The following is a 20,213-nucleotide window of genomic DNA, read 5'->3' as shown; positions in this document are numbered from 1 at the left end:
TGTACGGGCGGCGTGTGCTGGGAAGACCTCAACATCCCTACGCCTCAACATCCCTACACCTCAACATCCCTACACCTCAACATCCCTACACCTCAACATCCCTACACCTCAACATCCCTACACCTCAACATCCCTACACCTCAACATCCCTACACCTCAACATCCCTACACCTCAACATCCCTACACCTCAACATCCCTACACCTCAACATCCCTACACCTCAACATCCCTACACCTCAACATCCCTACACCTCAACATCCCTACACCTCAACATCCCTACACCTCAACATCCCTACACCTCAACATCCCTACACCTCAACATCCCTACACCTCAACATCCCTTACTACATCACCTCTCATTTCCCACCACTTATCATTATTCACGCCTCATCCTTTTCCCATCGGCTATTTATTTCAGCTCCATAACAATAACATCAGCATAATTTCTACAATCCATAACGCTTAAATAACGCATACCAACTTATACCCCTTAACTTTAATATTCCATCCCGCTTCAACCTTATCCTTCTCCCCTTCTCCCCCCCTTCATACACCTCAATATTCTATAAACTATCGGCCACATATTAATTTATACGACACCCATTCTATCGGAATATCATCCTCGCTTCACTAAAACACGCCATCTTTATCCAAATCAATTCAAAACTCCATCTCGCCTCCCCTTCACGAGCAATTAAACGGATTAACATTTTCCTGCTTAATTCAATTCTCCACGACAACTCTCTTTCATTCATTTAATCGCCCAGCTTTATTAAAATACTTCCCTCGCCTCATCGCTTCATTCCCGCTTCTGCTTAAATACTTATCTTACGGCTATTTACCTCTCTCATAAATCTCAATTCTCAACTCTTATTTTACTATAAACTTTACCAAACTCAACCTTTTCCTCTTTATTTATCTACTTATTCCATATTTCACACCAAGCTACTAACTCCTCACGATTAAACCAACTGCTATTCTCCATTCGCATTACAACAATATCTTCTTATTTTCCCTCCTCTTTTATTCTATTCAATTTCTCTTCAACAACTCCGCAATTTCATGCTTACACTCTCATCTTAAATCAATCCATTCATTTCCCATCTGCTATTTATTCGGCTTCTAAACCGCATAACTCTTAAATTACGGCCTATATAACTTAACGATAATACCCTTATTTCCCAGCTTCTTCTCCATATCGCCCTCTTAATAATCAAGCATCCACTCATATACACAATTTCATATCCACAACAACCGAATCATAATTTAATAACTCCACGACATTCTCGCACGATCGCCAACTTCTTATCATCACATGACCAGGGTTATGAGCATTGCTATTTATGCCAACTTCTCTCCCCGATATACCACCCCATATACGCCTATCCGAAGAGGAAGCTACCCATTTCATCTACTAATACTCTTCTCTACACTATGCTGCCCTTTTTCTGGCTCAAATAATTTTTTTTATATTTTCTATATATTTAACAATTTTCTGGGATTTTTCCAATAATATAATTATCTATTCTTATTTATTCCCGACTAATCTTCATCCAGATAATCCAGCTCCAGATAATCCAGATCATCCACCACAGGATCATTCTTAGGGATCTTGGGCCCTTTCCGAGCAACGCTTTTAGGGGAATCTGACGGAGCAAAGAACCTTCCCAACGGCGATGCCTGCAAACTCTCCGTTATTCTTTGGCGGAGATGCTGGGGAGAAAGCAAGGACCGGCGCGGCGTCTCGGGAAACGAGGGAGGCGATCCTAAAGAGCGCGCGCTGGGAGGCTGCTTTGGCTGCTTTTGCACGCGCGTTGGGTGGGAAGACCCAGGAACGGCCAGGCTTTGCGTGCCCGATTGATAGATAAGGGGGTGCACCCGCCTGGCACTCAGATTCGGCGTTGGGGGACCCGATGGCATGGCTCGAGGACTTGAGGGGCCTGAGGGGCCTGATGGGCTTTCGCTACGGAATAACCGTCCACTCGTTGCAGACAGATATAGATGGACGTCTTTGACTTTTAGCGTCCTGACTGGGGTGACAGGAGAAGCTAGGGCTGCACTTTCTTTTTCTCGTTTCTCCTCTGCCCGTTTTCGTTCCCTTTTCTCTCTCTTCTCTCTTTTCCTTATCTTTTCTTTCTCCTCTCTTTTTCTGATCTTTTCCTCTCTTTTCCTGATATCTTCCTCTCTTTTACTGATCCTTTCTTTCTCCTCCCTCTTCCTTTCCATTTTTCTCTCTTTTCTTTCCCTTTTTTCTCGACTATGGCGTTTTCTCGCTCCCAGAAGCACTTCTCGAGACACATGCGCATCATATAACGGCGCGCCTAGATATGCATCTTGCGGAGGTAAAGCAAACCCAGAAGATGCAGGAGCGTGGTGGTAGGGAGGTGAGAAGGGAGGACGATAACCTGGGAGCTGGTGAACATAAGGGGACGAAGCGTGGTTTGGGGAGAGGCTCGAATCGTTCCACGAAACAGACACTGGAGGGGCGTCGGGAGCTGAAACAGGGACTGAACGAGAAGGAGCTGGAGGTTCAGAAGGTGGAACAGCAGAAGGTTCAAGCGGAGGAACAGGCGTAGGATCAGAGCCTACAGCCCTATTATAATCTATGCGAGGAATTTCCATAAGCATATCCGAAATAGAATCAACCTCGTCATCTGCATAAACAGGATTCCCGCCAATATCATCACGCAAGGGTTCAACTTCCTCAACCTCGTCATCTGCATAAACAGGATTCCCGCCAATATCATCACGCAAGGGTTCAACTTCCTCAACCTCTTCATTGACAGGGCTAGCCGGGTCAATTGAAACAACAGATGCCACCACCTCATCCACATCACCCGGCTCACCCTCCGGCTCAACAACCTCACCCTCGAAACCGATAAACTTCCGACGCAACCCCAGCCGATGCCAGACCTGGCCCAAATGACGGGACCGGAGCACATCGGCGGCGTTGACTGATGGCGGATAATTCGCAATCGTCCCGTAATGCTCCGTGGACGTGGCCACCGAATGGCCCAGGGTCCGCGCAATGGTCTCGTAAACCAGACGGTACATGTCGAGATCTGCTGTCACGCTTTTGGTGTAATGGAACTCGATGCACCGCTTGAGGATCTGGCGCACCTCACAGAACTTATACTCGCGCTGGTTATTCATGCCGTACGTGAACCAATACAGGACTCCTCTCCGGATCTTGTCCGGCAGCATCGCATCAAACTGGTACAACTTCTCACTGCTCTCCACACGCGACAGCTCCACGTACATCCGCCTGAAGACGAGCACATACCACAAAAACAACAACGACAATTCAGGACCGATTTCCCGGATGATGGGGTCTTTCGAATTGGCCGACTTGTTATAGTTATAGCAAAACCCAAACGTGGGGCCAAGAAAGTACACACCCCGATACTCCTTGGACGTGCCCTCCACCGATAATCGGTCGATCTCAGTTGACCGTGCCGGCAAGCACAGGATATGGAGGAGCGTGATGAGGATGAGCGACAAGTTGGTGTGTGCTTTCCGGAACAGGTCGATGTTGTTGTTATGGATCGAGAGCAATCGGTGCTTATATCGCGAATACAGCGGTACTCTCACGCACTCCGTAAACGAAACCATCCCGTCGCTGAGCCGAGCGTTGTCAACGGAGTAGTCCAATTCTTCACCATTCGACAAATCCTGGATGGTTTCCTGTGCAAGATCGTACAACCGGTCGAATATCTTGCTGATCATATTCGTGTGGCCCACAACCACGTTGTCGCTGTTGAAGATGTCTCCCGTGGAAAAGTTGAGGCGAAAGAGATTACCCTCGCTTCGAGCCAACGATAGCCCGAGATACGTATAATGGGTGCGCACCTGGGCCAATATGCGGTACAGACCGGTGTCCACAACAGACGGATCCTCAGCGTCTCGAAGCGATACGCGGCGGGTGCGCGCCCGTTTGATGATATCCAACAAAACACACGTCTTGGCCACATAGCATATTCCGCTCAACGACCGGCAATACTGCTTGGTCGGATACTTAGCCCCTAGGTACCCGAGGTACACCACAAACGCATTTTCGTTTGACGTATTTTGTTCTTCTTCTTCTTCGGCATTATTGTTGACGCCATAGACCGGATAGTACAAACTGGCCAAAGACTCAGCAGCTGTTTGCTGCTGCGAGGACGACATTGTTGTGTTCATGGCCTCCAAATACACCTCTGGGGTTTCATTGTTGTCGTCGCCGTCCTCATCCAAGATACCCGCGGCTATGGCATCACTCTCAATATCGATATCTGGCTGCTGCTGCTGCTGCTGCTGCTCATCCCCCGCCACAGAAAGGTTTTCGTCGAACTCCTTTCTTATGCAGTGGTCCATGATCCAATGCACGAGCTGGTCGATGTCGCGAAGGGACGACTCGGTAAACGTCTGGTCCAAGATCCGCGTGCGCTCCTCGGCCGTGATGAACTGCGAGTAGCCTGTCAAATTGTGATAATCACGGGAATTGACCTCCAACACAACTTCATCGTCTCTATACTTATCAAGCATCTCAGTGAGCGCCAAGGAGGCCGCAGGTTTGGGTCCGTACATCAATACCATGTATACTAGCTCGGCCATGTACTTGCTGTACTGCACACACGTCAGGTATGTCTGGACTGCGCGGAAATACGTAGATGGGCGGCGGTTAAAGTTATTGGAGGCGCGCCCGGTGTTATTGGCGGCGCCTTTGAAAAGTCGCACCACTTCGAGTCCCGCAAGATTGACATGGTTGATGTTGGCGCTGAAAAGTGTCATGGCACCCACCAAGAGCTGGGCTATCTTTGGAACAAAATTGGCCTCCTTCATACCTTTGACCTGGATGTCCACCATTTCTCGGTCCACCTCCTGGAGAATCTTTTTCACCAACGGATGGTGCTGCAGGTCGGGCACAGTGGTTGTCCGCAGGTTCTGGACGGTTGTCGCAGTCCCTGATAATGACGACGACGACGACGCAGGACCATCCCTGGCGCGGGCCTCCACATAGCCGTCGTCGGTGGGACAATAAACCTCAAAGTTGGCAGGCCGGAGACCATACCTCTGCGGGAACTTTTGGAACGCCATGGGTCGGATCGAGTCCCGTTGGATGCATGAGTGGCGACTCAACTCGCCATACCTTCTTCTGATGATGCCGCAGCCGCAGCCAAAACCAAAGTGGATGGGCACGGCCTGGAGCGGCATGCATTGCGGACTGAGCTTGCCGCGGGCGTGTTCGAGTCCTGGCTCACCCATCTCGCAACTGAGCACAAGCTTCAGACTGAGCTCGTCCTTGGCCCGCAGCAACTGCAAGGCCCCGCGGAACAGTGTCATCTTGCACATGATGGCCTGTGCGTATCTCTCAAATAAAAGCGACCGGATGATATAGTTTTTCCGGGGGTCTCGGTGGAACACCACCACAAGTCCGATCTCCTTGTGGATGCCCAACCCTAGCTGGGGGTCAAAGTAGTAATCACTGACATCATAGTTGATGGGTGTTTCGGACACATCACGGAGCTTGGTGTCTTTAGTCAGCCCGAATTCGTAGCTAAATTGCGCTGCGTACGTCTCCTCGTATTCCTCATGCAGCATGTAATGTTCGTCTCGGGGTTCCTGGACCCCGTCATCACCGTACCGTTCGAAAAACTTCTCCATCGAGGGGAAGTTAGCATCATCAAGAACAGACATGGTTTTGTGGTTTTTTTGTTTTTTTGGGGGGGGAAAATAAAAAGAAATAATAAAGTTGGGGAGGAAACATACTGGCTTTAAGAGGACTGGAAGTGCTGGATTGAATGGCTGGCTCGGCGCAGTCGTGCTGGTCCAGAATCCTGATCGGCTCAGACGCTGGCTCAGACGCTGGCTCAGACGCTGGCTCAGTTTATGGTGGTATCCGTTGACCACCATAAAAAGAAAAAAGTTCACACCCAAAACGGTAACTTGCAGCGCGCCGCATCAACAGATGAATCCTTAGCTTGGACTAGCTTAGCCATATCCAGCTCTTTCTACACCCTATACACAAAGGAACCCAGGCCCAGACCCACCACCGTAAACTACAGGGGATAGTCGACTACTTATCAAAGAAAGAGATAAATTGAAGGTACTAATTATGTACTCTTATATATTGTTTTTTATTCGGTTTTTAATATGTTATAAATGATTACGTATGTTTTATGTTTAGCCTGTGATTATGTAAATTATAAGTATTATTGTTAAGCTTTGTTTATTTGTTTTGATTTAATTGTACCATGACGTCATGGTACTCTGAAAAGTAAGCAAAAACAGTTTACACTATTAGTATGGGGTTGAACGGTTTGCACGCAGTTGCATGGTATAGTTTTATTTCATCTTATTCTTCACAATATGGAAACGAGCTTAGCACTCAGCAGCCTCATTTACGCTGCAACCAAATTTCCCTTCATCCATATCACCATCTTGCTTAGAAATCGGTATGTCGGCGTGCCTAGTTGTTCCCCAGCCAGTATAAGATACTGATCCTGCATGACAGTCAGCTGAATAAACAGTACGTACACGTTCTTGCGTTTCCATCCATATGTAATGCTGCAGATACCATAAAGATAATGCCCAGTCACCGGGATCAGAATCACAGGTGTAAGTTGTACTCTTCGAGTATGTTCTGGACACCGAGTATCCCATATGAGCATTGATCCAGTCCACCCCGAAATTAATGTCAAACCCAGCCTCATGGGTTTCAGTCTTTGAGAAACTGTACAGCAAAGCTATCAGCCCCCCACGACCAAGCCCTGATTCTAGACAGTTACTGACTCTATCCCAACCTCCGTACCAGTTACCCCGTCTGTACATACGTTTTTCAGTCACGCGTGACGTTTGACACCGAGGCAAACAGATGGCTCCCACAACTACACATCTCTTCTGGATATTGCTGTCGGTGCCATTTCTATCAGTTACTTCTCCATAGACTGTAAAATCATCATAAGTATAAACAGTACCTACTGGTAAAGAACTGATTATATTATCAATACCTTGCTCGTGATTTAGTAAGTCTCTCTTTCTTAATGTGTCTAGGTTAATAGCACTAGTGATGTTCATAGCAGATGCGCATTGTGCGATCATTAATAATGCCATGAATATAATTAATTTATACGCAGGTGTAGGAGGTGTTGTAGCCAGGGAACTTTTCGTTGAGTTATTTGCTTCTTCAATCTGTTCCCTGTACCTAGGACCATAACAGCTGAATAATGAATTAACTAGCTCATCATATGGGTTACTGATATTCACAGCATCAACACCATTACACTTAGCCCCCTCTAGAGTAAAGTATGAGCCATTTGTTGAGAAACGATCAAATGTGAAATTGTAGTATGTAGTCATTCTGTTAAAGTATGAGAACAAAAACTATAATCCTTGCCAGTAGTATGCAGCAAACAGATTGAAAGCATCAATTGCAGAGATAATAAGTCCTTTTATAGTCGCTTTTTTCTTCTTATTTAGCGTCTATTTTTTCTCGCTCAACAAAGACTTGTCCGCACAGATTATTTTACGCTATGTAATCTCGCATATTGACCTACGATTACGTAACTTGATGTATCTTAGCACGTTATACACAGGTAATGATGAAGTGATGCCAAGAAGAATGGTCGATCCCACAACTTATTATTGTTTATGCAAAAATTAGAAACCGTGTTATGTGAATCTTATAATCCTATATTCACCGAACTTTAGATTTACAATTCATAAAATTCTCTGTTTCTAATTGTATAGGATAATCCAAAGAGCATAACTTTAAAGAGGTATTCCAATTACAACAATTATTCAAATTATATTTCTTCGAATTTAATCATTCATTGATATGCTTAGAGACCGCATGGTGTCCGTATTGAAGCTCGCTTATATTGGTTTAATTTTTGCTCGTATATTCAATATTATGATGCAAGATTAGTACCAAGAAATTTGGCTGTAGCCGTTTAGCCGTTTATGAGTGCGCATTATTTTTATTTATTTCTAGTAGCTTAAAATTTTAATGTAAATCAAAATCGTTTGATCTCATGCAGGCATAGACATTTGGCGATGTGGCACCAGGCTTATAAGAGCGCATCAGGAAAGGCAAATCCCACATTGAACTTATTACATCTATTCGGATGAATTGCTTAATATATTTTGAAGTAAGTTTACTTTCGCTTATGCGCGATTTTGAACAAGCTACTAATCAAATTTTATATTATAGTTTAGTCTCTGTTGCTACTGATAACTCTATAAAGTCAAATTTCAATCCCGAACAGTTGTAGTTGCAAGTACATGTCTGTACATTCAATTCAATTACCAAAACGAATTGAATATCTTACGAACTAACGTAACATTTCATCCATTGCATATAACAATATTACATAAGCAAATGTGAAAATGTAAAAATTTTTCTGCGTGTGTAACAAATAAATGAGCTTGTGTAAGCATGATCCAAATGGCGGTACCGGAGCACATCGGTAGCGTTAACTGATGGATTATAATTGGCAATCGTTTCGTAATGCCCTATGGACGTGGACACCGCGTGTTCCAGGGCTAGTACAATGGTTTGATATACCTGGCGGTACTTATCGAGTCTACATAGTTAATTGACTAAATGGCATGACGATCCTACATAGCGTAACCTGCGAGACGTCGCGTGCGACACATCATACAAGTTAGAGTTGTGTGTCAATAAAAGTGTTGATTTACATTCGCATTTTACGACATTGTATTTTATCCATCATATAGGTTTGCATACATATTGCTATGCGTAACTCCGTACTGCAAATCGGCGGTCTCTGACCTATGACCTGCAATGGAATCAATTCGATTGAGAATCCCCACTCCTTGATACTTTGCTTCTTCCAAGAGCGTCCGCGTAAAATAGACTAATGCCTGCCGTAAAATCCTGGGCGTATACTTCTCCCTGATATACTTTTCACTCACCAGCTCCAAATACTTGAACACCTGGCCCCCATTTCTCGGGCCGAGCTTATACATGAACAAGAGCGTCTTTATTTCATCTCTCTTGGAAAGCGCCTTGGACGCTAACAAGCTAGCCCCATCTTCCAGATCATTTCCGTCCAGCTCGTCAAACTCTTCGTCGTCTTCCCAATCGTCTGCCACGCTCATATCGCTTTTGGACTTGGCCCACCCGTGCTCTTCCACGATTGCAACCTCCAAATATTTGATAATTGACACGTAATGGATGACTATTTTGGAAACCTCAATGGGCAACATCTTGGTATGGTTCGAATATCGCATGCTGCTATGCGTATTCTTATTATAGAGAAGGTTAATCTGAATATGCTCGTTGGAATAATACATCGTGCGCACCAAATCTGTCGGGTTGGCAAACGTCAACGTGAGCAACTCCGTCACCCGAAATGGACTGCCACAGGTGATCAAGATGCATACAAAGATATTCAAGTTGAGCCTGGTAAACTGGTCAAACATGCTTCTCATATACTTTTGATTCTTCCATTTATCGCCGACGGCTTCCTCGTACGTGCGTCGCTGCTGATAAGAAAGCTTGTTGAGTTCGTCTGTTCCGTAGAAAACACTATATCCTAAATCCGTGCAGCTGAACATATCTTTGGCGTGCTTTCGAAACTCCTCGTATAGCTCGTCCACCATCAACATCCCGTCCGGTAGCAAGTTTCGAACCGTGGTATGGTACTCCCGGACCAAGCATCTAACCAACTTGCCGAGGTCCGGCGTACTGAATCTGACCGACCCGATCATCACCTTTCGGTTATCCTGCTGGTCGACTATCGTCTGGAAAGCCGGCAACGTCCTATTGAATTTATGGTTGTATGACCGTGTGGACTCAAATGCCTGGTATGCTAGATGTTCCCAGTTTTTGATAATCTCCTTGGCGTTGTTTCTCATCAACATATAGTCTGCTATGGCCAACTTCAAGAAATAGTTGATCCCGTCAAAGATTTTGGCTCGCACCTTTGACTGCGCAAACCGGTCATCAGGAAGCATCAACGAGATAATCACGGCTTTGATAAACGTTTCAGTCGTGTCTTCTTCCACCACAATATACCTTTCGATCGTCTCCATCACCGCCCGCTTCACCACTTCGTCGGTGGGATTGGTCACCACTTCCTCGATGATTCGGTTATCGCATAACTTGGCAAACGTGTAGAAAAAGCGGCTGGCATAGTTTGCATAGATAACCTGGGTCGTAAAGAGAACGGGAACCTTCAATATGCCTTCTCGCAACATCCGATTGTAAATGGGATGCGTGCCCTTCAAATGTGGCCTGTCCTGGAGAATATACTTCTTGACGGCCTCAAACACCGGTATACTTTCTTCCTTGTTTTCGCTGTGTAAGTACTGCGGGTATCCCTTTCCGTAATATAGGTTGGCGTTGATTGTGCGGAGGAACTTGTCCTCGTACCGGAGATGGGTAAGCGGGCCTTCGATGGTTGTCATTGAAGTGGGCGGTTTGGTGTCTTCTTTTTCGCCGTATAAATAGGAAAAGCCGCACTTTTGGTTGGGAATTGCATACCCGGTTGTTCTGAAGACGTGCCGTTGGAATTTTCTCTTAACGCCATGCTCTTTCTTGAGATGTTGATTAATGTAGTTCAGCGCGCAATGGTTAAAACAAATCTTGCAAACATTGAGTTTAGATTCCTTGACTCCCGCTATTTCAGAGTAGTAATTGATGGGAACAACCCTTTTTCGCACATAATGGTCTTTTGAGTGGTTATCGAAGTGGTTATGAATTGTTGATAGAATGTCATCACGGACAATGGAACAATCCATGGCATTCACTAAATATCTCTTGTTAAATCTCTCGGAAAAAGGGTTAAGAATGTTTCTGTCATGTGTTAAAACAGAAACCCCATCAATCTCAACAATGCGTATTGCTTCCATTTTTGTTGCAAAAGATGCAGGGTTCAATATTTTCAAAAAAGGACAGCTCATCTGTCGTCGAGATTCCATTCGTGCACGCGTTAAATGCATGTGACCTTTTTGAAAGAAATGAGTATAAGGCGAAAGCGCAACACAAAACGATGGTTTCGGTTCTCAAAATCACCCTAAATAATTATTAGCATTGTGGCACATATAGACTATATATGAGGTTATGTTTCAATTCTAACATTCTAAAAGACGGACATTAAACATATCTCAATTTTGGCCTAAAACTATTACTTTTAAATTTCTAAAAGTTTTGAAAATAGTACTCAGTTTTATGATTTTTCATATTTTTTAGCACAAATTTCAAAATTATAAAAATCAACGTCTCAACTTTAAAGAATCACTCTTACAAGTATATATTCTTCACGGAGCACCAGTCTACATGATATAAATATATCACTGCATGGTCTAGTATGTGAATTAGAGGAACGGTTCCAGTCTCAAAATGTCACCCAAAAACTTTTGTAGGATCCCTTTTTTTTTCGCGGAGTCAGGCTGCCAATTTTAATTAGGCTCGTCAGGGTTCCAATACCTTTCATTAATATCTTGTAAGGTCTCCGTATACATCAATTCCCAATAATGACCAGTGATATTTCTATCATCAGGTAGTATATAAGAGGCATTATAAACAAGTTTAGGAAAATTCTGAGAAAGTGAGAAATCACATTTGTAAGTTTTCGCACTTTTTCTCAGAAAGTTTCTTAAAATTCAGAATCCAAACCGATATTCGCAAATCTTGAAAACTTGAACCGTGTAGGATAGACCTCATATTCAATATTTATTCTTCTCAGCATTTGAGAATACGAAGGTAACTTGTTATTATAGATATCTATTGGATGTATATGGGTTTTTTATGTGTTATAATGATAACTGTAGAACGGTGTCATATCACGCTTCCACCCAATTGCAGGGTATAGTTTTAAAAGCTGGAATAGCCATGCTGAACCTGTGGTGAACAGTTCTCAAACTCGGAGTAGGATCCCTGGCAACTAGAACGTAGGTCTGCATCATGACATGCATAGCTTGTGCGACCAGTAGTGGCTTTGGTCTATGAATAACCTCTTCGATTGTTGCATTCCTGCTATACTTTGCAAACGTATAGAAAAACCGACCGGCCAACTTTGCATATAACACTCTTGTCGGATACAAGTATTTTGGCTTCAATATTTTCATTGCACTCATTTTACTGAATATGCTGTGGCTGCTATGTGGACTTACATAATCAATTTCAAGGAAGGGTAACCCAATCAAAGATTAAGGGATGAACAATAAACACCTTATTGAATATCTATAACATTATGCCACGAATGTATTTTTCAGGGGTAGATAGTGATACTATCACTATCGATGATCCTAGCAACCGGTGCATTACAATAAATCCTGAACTATTTATTAGAGTTCTCAATAACAGGGAACTAAATACAAGAGTCTTTTTGGACACTCACTTGCTTAAGATTGGGGGTAATGAAGATGGGCAGGAACGTCGTGCAGAGAAACTAGTGTCTAAGGATAATGCATCAGTGGGTCTAGGGAATATGCCTTCTATACCTATTGTTGTGTATACTAGTCGTGCATTGATTACTGCTGAATTTAGGGAGATGAGTAGTGATGATTTCAAGGATAGGTATCTTGCTCCGCTTGATATTGCTCTTAAAGAATCGAATATTTGCCGTCGACCTTTAGCACAAGAATATGCTTACCCACGGGGAGATGCAATGCATATAGAACAAGCTATCCAGCGGTACTTTAATGGAAAAATAGCTGATCCACTTAATGATCTTTTTCACGACGTTGGTGATATAACCAGTCATTTTGTTAGTCCCTCGTTTGTAAGACCCCCACTAGATCGCAAAAGAAGGATACAACCTGATATCATTCATATGAAAAACGAGTCGGATTCAGATATGCAATATCCGGAAATTGTTTTCGGGATAGGTGATTACAAAACGGGAGTTTATAAAATGACACAAGGCTTTGAAGAATTCAAGACAGCTATTCTGAACCGAAGAAGATTGAGGCTGCATTCAATTGGGGATTTTTTTCCAGGTAGGGAGTGGTCGCCTAGAGTATTATTTGCTTTGGTTCTAAGCAAATATATCTACCAAGCTTTCCTCTGTGGAACCGATAGGATTCTTATTTCAGACCATCAAACATTTTCAGGATTCTTTAGGTATGAAATAGTGGATGGCGAAATGATTATAGACTACTATGTCATTAATAATCCAGAAACTGTGGAGAATGGCATCACTTTAAGGTCGGCTATAGCAGGATTTTTTTATAAGAATGTTGCCGATACAGCTGATACGAAGGCCAGGTTGATGAAAAGTTTTGATGTAGCCAACAACACCGGGATAAAAAAACTTGAAGAGCTGGATCCATTTTTCAACGTTCGTCCTAGAGACCCTTCTGGATCTTCGGGAAAATTAGCGAGACGTGGATTTTCAGGCAACTTAGATTCGGTAAAAGAAAACGACGCCAGTGATAACTTTGATGCTATCGATGGTAACACATATTGTCGAGTTATATACGATTCCGCAGAATTTTATCCTGATTTGAAACTTCCATCGCCAGTTTTTGTCAAACTATACTACTACTCTAGTCGATTGTGGGAAGAGAATAGTTTGATGTGTTTGGAGATACCGGAAAAAGAGGGGTATTATGGCATGTTTTTCAACGAGCTTTTAATTAATGAAAGAATTGCTAAGTCAGAATTCGCTTCTAATTTCCCAAAGCTCCTTGTTTCTGGTTATTGGAACGGGCTTTCTGATCATCCGATGCATATATTTGAATACCTAGGGAAGGAAGTCCCAGAAGAAAAGTGGAATAACAAAGAAGTGTACAAAGTTATCAAATCAAGACTCGAAGAGCTTCATCTGATAGGAATTTCGCATAATGATATTAGGCTAGCCAACATTCATGTGTCTGTTTCTGGTAAGATATCTTTGATAGATTTTGGATTATCGGACTACACAAATAATGAAGAACACAAGAAGAATGATTTTGAGACTCTTGACTACATATTGAGAGCAAATGATTCTAATGAAAATTATAAGCATGCCAATCGAATTAATGCTAAAAGCGAAGCTATATCTGCTGATAGAGCAGATGAAGATGACAAATATGGAAATGATAGTAATCCTTCTAGTGAAGAAGTATTTGATGAAGGGAGTTCAGGAACTTCTGGTACCCAAATAACGATAGAAGATATTGCTTCAAAATCATCACAAAGATAATGCATACCCACAAGCTATTTTTTTATCTTATTCATTTGAATCTTGATATTTGCCAGGTATTATTGGACCAAAGGTTCGACAAATTGTTGTAAAGTGCGCGGTGCGGGTTGTCAGTTTTTACATCATTTTTGTCACCTGCAATCCTACATTGCACACGAGGACAACAATTTGTCTTAGTTACTAATTTAGCAAACATTGCGACATTTGCACTACGACATTGCACTATACCACCTTAACTATGGGAAATCTCCAAGTGCAGGCGAAAAGTCACATGCAGTACGTATGCAGCTCATAAGCCGTTTGTCTTTTGTAACACTTACCAATTCGTTCAAGACGGTTTATTATATAATCAAACTTGGGGTAACCCCAGATCAATAAATAAGGGATGAAATTACAACCACAGCAACTCAATACTTCACATATTATCATGTCATGAATGTACTTTTCGGGCGAAGATAGTAACAATATTACGTATGATGACCCCGCAAATAAATGCATTAGGATTAATCCATCATTATATGCTAGGGTTCAAGATGACAATGAACAAAACATAAGAGTTTTTTTAGACACTCACCTTTTGAAAATAAGAAATATCTCACATAATCAAAAATTACCCACGTTGGAACATATAATATCCAAACATAATGCTTCAGTTTCTACTGGATCCACGACTGTGATGCTGGCACTGAATTATGTTACGAAAGCGATGATGACGGCAGAATTTAGAGAGATTAGTAGTGATGAGTTCAAAATTACATATTTGGCTCCTCTTGATAAGGTTATTAAAAAAACTAACTTCGGTCGTCGGATCATAGCAGAAGACTATGGTTATCCTTTGGGAGATGCCAGACATGTGGAAGATGATATTCAGATATATTTTGATGAAGAAATAGCTAGTTCAATCAAGCGTTTTTATCGTGACATCTTGGATGAATACCACCATTTTGGTCACGCTTCAATCATACCCCCGTTGTCGACAAACCCAAACTTTAAGCCTGATATTGTCCATGTGTCTTGGGATGAGACATTAGCTCGTCAAAATCCAGATATTTGCTTTGCGATAGGAGATTATAAGACAGAAAACTATTTTTTAACTAAAGGACTTCAAGAATTGAAATTAGCTATAACGGGTTTCGTAGAAAAGCGTTTGGGCTTGAAACAATTGAGACTGCATGAAAACCAGCACTTATTTGAAGATCGAGAATGGTCGCCTAGAGTTTTATGCGCATTAGTTTTAAGAAAATATCTTTATCAAGCCTTTCTCTGTGGGACAGACAGAGTGTTTATCTCAGATCATCAGTCATTTTCGGGGTTTTTCAAATATGAGATTATGGATGATGGACAAATGATCATAGACTACTATGTTATTAATAATCCCGAGACTGTGGAACATGGCATAACTCTAAGGTCAGCGATAGCAGGCTTTTTCTATAAGGATAATACAGAGGCGCTCAGTACAAAAGAGAAATTAGCAGGACTAATTGAAATAAGTCAGAAGACCAAAGGACCAGATCCATTAGCGAATGTGCTTCCTCGACTTGTGGAAGAACCCACACCAAGTTGTAAACGGAAACGTAGTAAGATTTCTGGAAGTCAACTTCGAGAAAGATTGATAACAATAGAAGAAAGCTATGAAGTTGACTTTGATGCCATTCGAGGTAACACATTTTGTCGCATAATATATAATTCTGCTGCATCTTTTCCTAATTTGGGATTGTTGCTTCCGTCCACAGTCTTTGTTAAATGGTACAACTATCCTGAACAGGCTCAAGAAAATTTTCCAGATAAAGATAGTTACTACGACATGTACGTCAATGAGCTTGAAATCAATGAGATTCTTGCGAATTCGTCTTTTGCCGCTAACTTCGCAAAGCTTATAATTTCTGGATACTGGAATGGTATTCCAAGCCAGCCGATGCATATATTTGAAAATTTGGGAGAAGAAATACCATCTACTGAATGGGATAAATTTAGGGTGCATAAAGTAGTTAAGGAGAGACTCGCGGAAATTCATCTGTTGGGAATTTCGCATAATGATATAAGGCTCGACAATATGCATGTTTCAATATCGGGAAAGGTCACTTTGATAGATTTTGGGTTATCTTCTTACCCAAGTAGTGAAGAGCAGAAAAAAAGAGACTTTGAAGCCCTTGATGAGCTTGTCCCAATTATTGGTTATGGCATTTCTGGGGAGGATAAAATCCGTGATGTTGTCTTGGCTAAAAACGAAAATAATGAAAGTGGATGGAATGATCATGCAAATTCCAGTGACGAAATAGTCTTTGACGAACTGGTTTTAGAGTCTGATGACACCCCAGGGTCTACTAAGGTTGATTTCAATTCGAAATATGATGAAACTTGATACAAATGACTTCGGAGCGGTTCAGGAGTAGTTTTTGAAGGATGTGTACATGGATTCTTGTGTTTTACAGTGGTATGACTTATTAAACTTAAGATATCGATTAAAATTATGTCATAACTTCACAACTATAAATATTGGAGTGGAGGAACTTTGCAGAAAGTCTATATATGTTTATGATAGAAATTCAATGTCATCGTGATTCACCATGATACAATTGAATATTTACTACTTAATAAATTGTGTATGTCAAAAAAACGAAGTAATACTTCTATTTCATCATAACGTGAGCAACCTCGTCACCCGGAATGGATAGCCATAGCTGAAAAAACGCACACAAGGATGTTCAAGCTAAGCTACTAGACTAGTCAAACATGCTTCTCATATACTTTTGATTCTTCCATTTAAGCTTTAGGCCAAGCGACTTCATTATTATCATCATAAGTCATAAAATCACACTGAGATTCAGCATCAGTGCATCTTTTACTTTTAGTAGCCCATGAATTAATATCATCTATTTCTGATAATGCTAATACACCAGCAGTTTCAATAATAGGACCTAAAAAAGAAGAAGCTGTAAAAGATTTCAAAAGATATTCTGTTATTTCTATATCTAGTTCTGCTTTTAAAACAAGTACGTTCGTGCGTGGCTGATACGAAATCTTGTTGAGTTTGCTTGTCCACAGAAAAGTGTCACGCACGCCAAAAAGCACAATTCTAGATAAATTTAAAGTACTTAATGGCTTACATAAGAAAATCATTGAAAAAGATGACAGCAAATATCTAAAAACATATATTAAACAGTTAATGTTTAGAAGATGGAACATGTTCAACGAAACCTAAAGATGAGACTTAATTCGTTTTCAGTTAGTAATTTTATGGTTTTTTTTCTTTTTGTCCTTGTCTCATGTCGTTGTGTGAGAATTACTGAACCGAGCTTAGAGACCATAGAAACAGATGCGACAATTCGCGATAATTCTTCATCAATTGCAGGTAAATTGTTTGACAGATTTGTCGTCATATGGCTAGAAAATACCAATGAGAAGACAGCTTCTGCTGACGCAGATTTGCGTTGGTTGGCCGAACGAGGGATTACGTTAACCAATTATTGGGCATTGACCCATCCGTCAGAACCAAACTACATTGCGTCGGTAAGTGGTGATACTTTTGGCTTGGATAAAGATTCCTTTATAACAATTCCTAGTAATATATCCACTGTAGTTGATTTGTTAGAGACTGAAAATATTACATGGGGTGAATATCAAGAAGATCTTCCTTATTCTGGATTTCAAGGTCTCACTTTTTCAAGCCACGATAATTCTGCTAAGGGTTACGTTAGAAAACATAATCCTTTGATATCATTCGACTCGATTACGAATAATTCATCAAGACTATCAAAAATCAAGAACTTTACAGAATTTCATAACGATTTAGGTCGACACGAATTGCCAAGTTGGATGTTTATTGCACCCAATATGATGAACGATGGCCATGATTCAAATATAGAAACGGCAGGTCGCTGGTGCAGAAAATTCGTGGAGCCATTGTTTGATAATGAATACTTTATATCTAAGACACTAATGCTTATAACTTTTGATGAAAATGAATCCTACAGTGAAGCAAATAAAGTCTGGGCATTATTATTAGGAGGGGTTATTGACAAATCGCACCTCAATACTAGTGATAATACATACTACACCCATTACTCGGAATTATCGACAGTTGAAAATAATTGGGATTTATGTAACTTGGGAAGAAATGATACAAATAATAATGGAAATGCTAATGTCTTCAAAGTTCTTGCGGAAAAGTCAGGTTATACAAATAGATACGTTGATACAGTAAACCAATACTTCAATAAGCCAATTCGTGGTTACTGGAGTGGACATAAAATTCTCCCAGGAATTAACTGTTCGGCTATTGGTACCAGTGATAAAGGTGTATTAATCAAGATCAAGAATACCTGGTGTAATGTTCGAGACAGAGTAAATTCGTCCCGAACTTCTACTGCTCCCTTGAGTCGCAGCCACAATGAATATGTTGTAGGTATGGTTTTATCGTTTAGTTTTATTTTTATTTATTTATACTGAAGAAGTATTTATGTTAATACATATGTTGATATTTCGAGTTTTGATTAAATCAGTAATTGACGGAATGGAAAACATAAGCGGTGTTTTGTTCATGAGTTAGGTTTCTATTAGTTTTAATACGTCGAAATTGCGTAATGAGGATGATGCTGAAGATAAACAGAATATTTATACTGAATTCGCAAGAATAGAACATAAAAATGATAAAGACGTAAATTTAGCAACTATTTCTGTTAAATAGTTTTATTGCTATATCATTGAATATAATTCTCAAAGTAAAGTCCAACTTGTAGTTTATATGAGTGTTAATACGTTTATTTAATATATGATATAGCTGAGTATCAAAATCAAAGTTAAAAAAGGAGCTCATGACTTTTTAAAGCAAATCCTCTAAAGAGAAGGCCAAGTTCGTCAAATATCAGCTTCTCAGTAAGCTATCTGAACTAGTAGACTTATCGATTTTCAATTATAACATATAGTTTTCTCTTAAGACTAGAGACAACTACCTATTGCATGAATCTCTTTAGAGGATGATGAGAAAAGGAATACTATATCTGATATTTGTTTTAGTGCAAATAATATAAGTTTCTTGAATTAACAATTGGTAAAGTCTGGGTTTGTTACATGTCCCAATGACAGATTATAGTCACAGTGTCTGTACAAGGATAGCATACATGGAAGCATATATCGCGATATCGGTTCTCTTGGTCTAATGAAACGTGATGTATTTTTCCCTACTTAAATTATTTGGTGCTCGCATTCGCATATGGCAAGTTGCAGCAAAAAAGAAACACAGCTACAGGATATCTCTTCTCTCGCGGTCTTCAAAGTCAATTATGCTTACGACTGACTTCATATCAATATCAATATAGTTATCAACACTTACTTTGTTCATTTTTTTATTCATATTCCTTTGGAGTTGGCTGACCAAATATACTGCACTCACTCGTGATCCTACCGGGGTTAGCACTCACTGGGTTGGAACCTAATTTCTCTTCTGTGTACTCTGAGTATTCAAAAGCAATAAATTATAGCTTCCCATGAGAGTATAAAATATTCCTTGGGCTTATATCTCCATGTATTATGTTATAAAGGCGGATTATATCCAATTGCTCTTTAGCTTTCTCATAGGTTTCTGTATCACGTAGTAGAGTGGTTTCATTTTGAGCCAAATACTTCAATATGATAAATGGACCCAATGCGTAATAATGATTTCCTATAAAGAATCTCCCATATTCAGATTCTTGTGCAATATAAACGTTGTTAAACCTGAATTAGGTATAAACCTTTCGTATGCACGCTTCTCACATAAATATGCCTTTCGACAATTTTCAAAGATGTCTTGCTTTTTTACCACGTACTTATTATGATCTCTCTTTGCTTTGGCAGGGTAAAATACTTTAACAATTAACTCAACAGTTTCATTGATCTCTTCTTTGAGATACATGTTTATGTCGTTAGTGTTGACTTTGAAAAGTTGAGGATTTAAACGTTATGCCGCCTTGTACATCGAAACTCTCGAAGTCTCCAATTGCAATTTTTGGCTCAATGACATGTAGCTGTCTCATAAAAACATTTTAGTGTTATAGAATAGTGAGCAGTCTTACTATATAGAAAGATTGACGAAATAG

The 20,213-nt window shown here is 40.9% G+C and overlaps 7 protein-coding genes across 7 annotated transcripts; 3 read left to right on the top strand and 4 right to left on the bottom strand. All coding sequences in view use genetic code 12, as the record gives it.

Annotated features, from left to right (window-relative positions):
* Positions 1–6,361: 6,361 nt before the first annotated feature.
* Positions 6,362–7,339, bottom strand: DEHA2F27456g (DEHA2F27456p; the record flags this gene model as incomplete). The annotated part of the gene is made up of 1 exon (XM_461532.1): positions 6,362–7,339. The coding sequence occupies one exon, from the start codon at positions 7,337–7,339 to the stop codon at positions 6,362–6,364; it is 978 nt and encodes a 325-aa protein (XP_461532.2).
* A 1,365-nt stretch (positions 7,340–8,704) lies between these two features.
* DEHA2F27434g (DEHA2F27434p) lies at positions 8,705–10,948 on the bottom strand (the record flags this gene model as incomplete). The annotated part of the gene is made up of 1 exon (XM_461531.2): positions 8,705–10,948. The coding sequence occupies one exon, from the start codon at positions 10,946–10,948 to the stop codon at positions 8,705–8,707; it is 2,244 nt and encodes a 747-aa protein (XP_461531.2).
* An 843-nt stretch (positions 10,949–11,791) lies between these two features.
* Positions 11,792–12,085, bottom strand: DEHA2F27412g (DEHA2F27412p; the record flags this gene model as incomplete). The annotated part of the gene is made up of 1 exon (XM_461530.1): positions 11,792–12,085. One exon carries the CDS (start codon positions 12,083–12,085, stop codon positions 11,792–11,794), a length of 294 nt encoding a protein of 97 aa, XP_461530.2.
* A 116-nt stretch (positions 12,086–12,201) lies between these two features.
* Positions 12,202–14,136, top strand: DEHA2F27390g (DEHA2F27390p; the record flags this gene model as incomplete). Its single annotated transcript, XM_461529.1, has 1 exon — positions 12,202–14,136. The coding sequence occupies one exon, from the start codon at positions 12,202–12,204 to the stop codon at positions 14,134–14,136; it is 1,935 nt and encodes a 644-aa protein (XP_461529.2).
* Positions 14,137–14,572: 436 nt separating this feature from the next.
* On the top strand, positions 14,573–16,498 carry DEHA2F27368g (DEHA2F27368p; the record flags this gene model as incomplete). Its single annotated transcript, XM_461528.1, has 1 exon — positions 14,573–16,498. The coding sequence occupies one exon, from the start codon at positions 14,573–14,575 to the stop codon at positions 16,496–16,498; it is 1,926 nt and encodes a 641-aa protein (XP_461528.2).
* An 815-nt stretch (positions 16,499–17,313) lies between these two features.
* DEHA2F27346g (DEHA2F27346p) lies at positions 17,314–18,585 on the top strand (the record flags this gene model as incomplete). The annotated part of the gene is made up of 1 exon (XM_461527.1): positions 17,314–18,585. One exon carries the CDS (start codon positions 17,314–17,316, stop codon positions 18,583–18,585), a length of 1,272 nt encoding a protein of 423 aa, XP_461527.1.
* A 1,213-nt stretch (positions 18,586–19,798) lies between these two features.
* On the bottom strand, positions 19,799–20,029 carry DEHA2F27324g (DEHA2F27324p; the record flags this gene model as incomplete). Its single annotated transcript, XM_461526.1, has 1 exon — positions 19,799–20,029. One exon carries the CDS (start codon positions 20,027–20,029, stop codon positions 19,799–19,801), a length of 231 nt encoding a protein of 76 aa, XP_461526.2.
* Between the last annotated feature and the right edge of the window lie 184 nt (positions 20,030–20,213).

Source organism: Debaryomyces hansenii, assembly GCF_000006445.2.
Source record: "Debaryomyces hansenii CBS767 chromosome F complete sequence".
Taxonomy (NCBI): Eukaryota; Fungi; Ascomycota; class Pichiomycetes; order Serinales; family Debaryomycetaceae; genus Debaryomyces; species Debaryomyces hansenii.
Note: the sequence above shows the minus strand (reverse complement) of the source record. Positions and strands in the feature narration are given on the sequence as shown.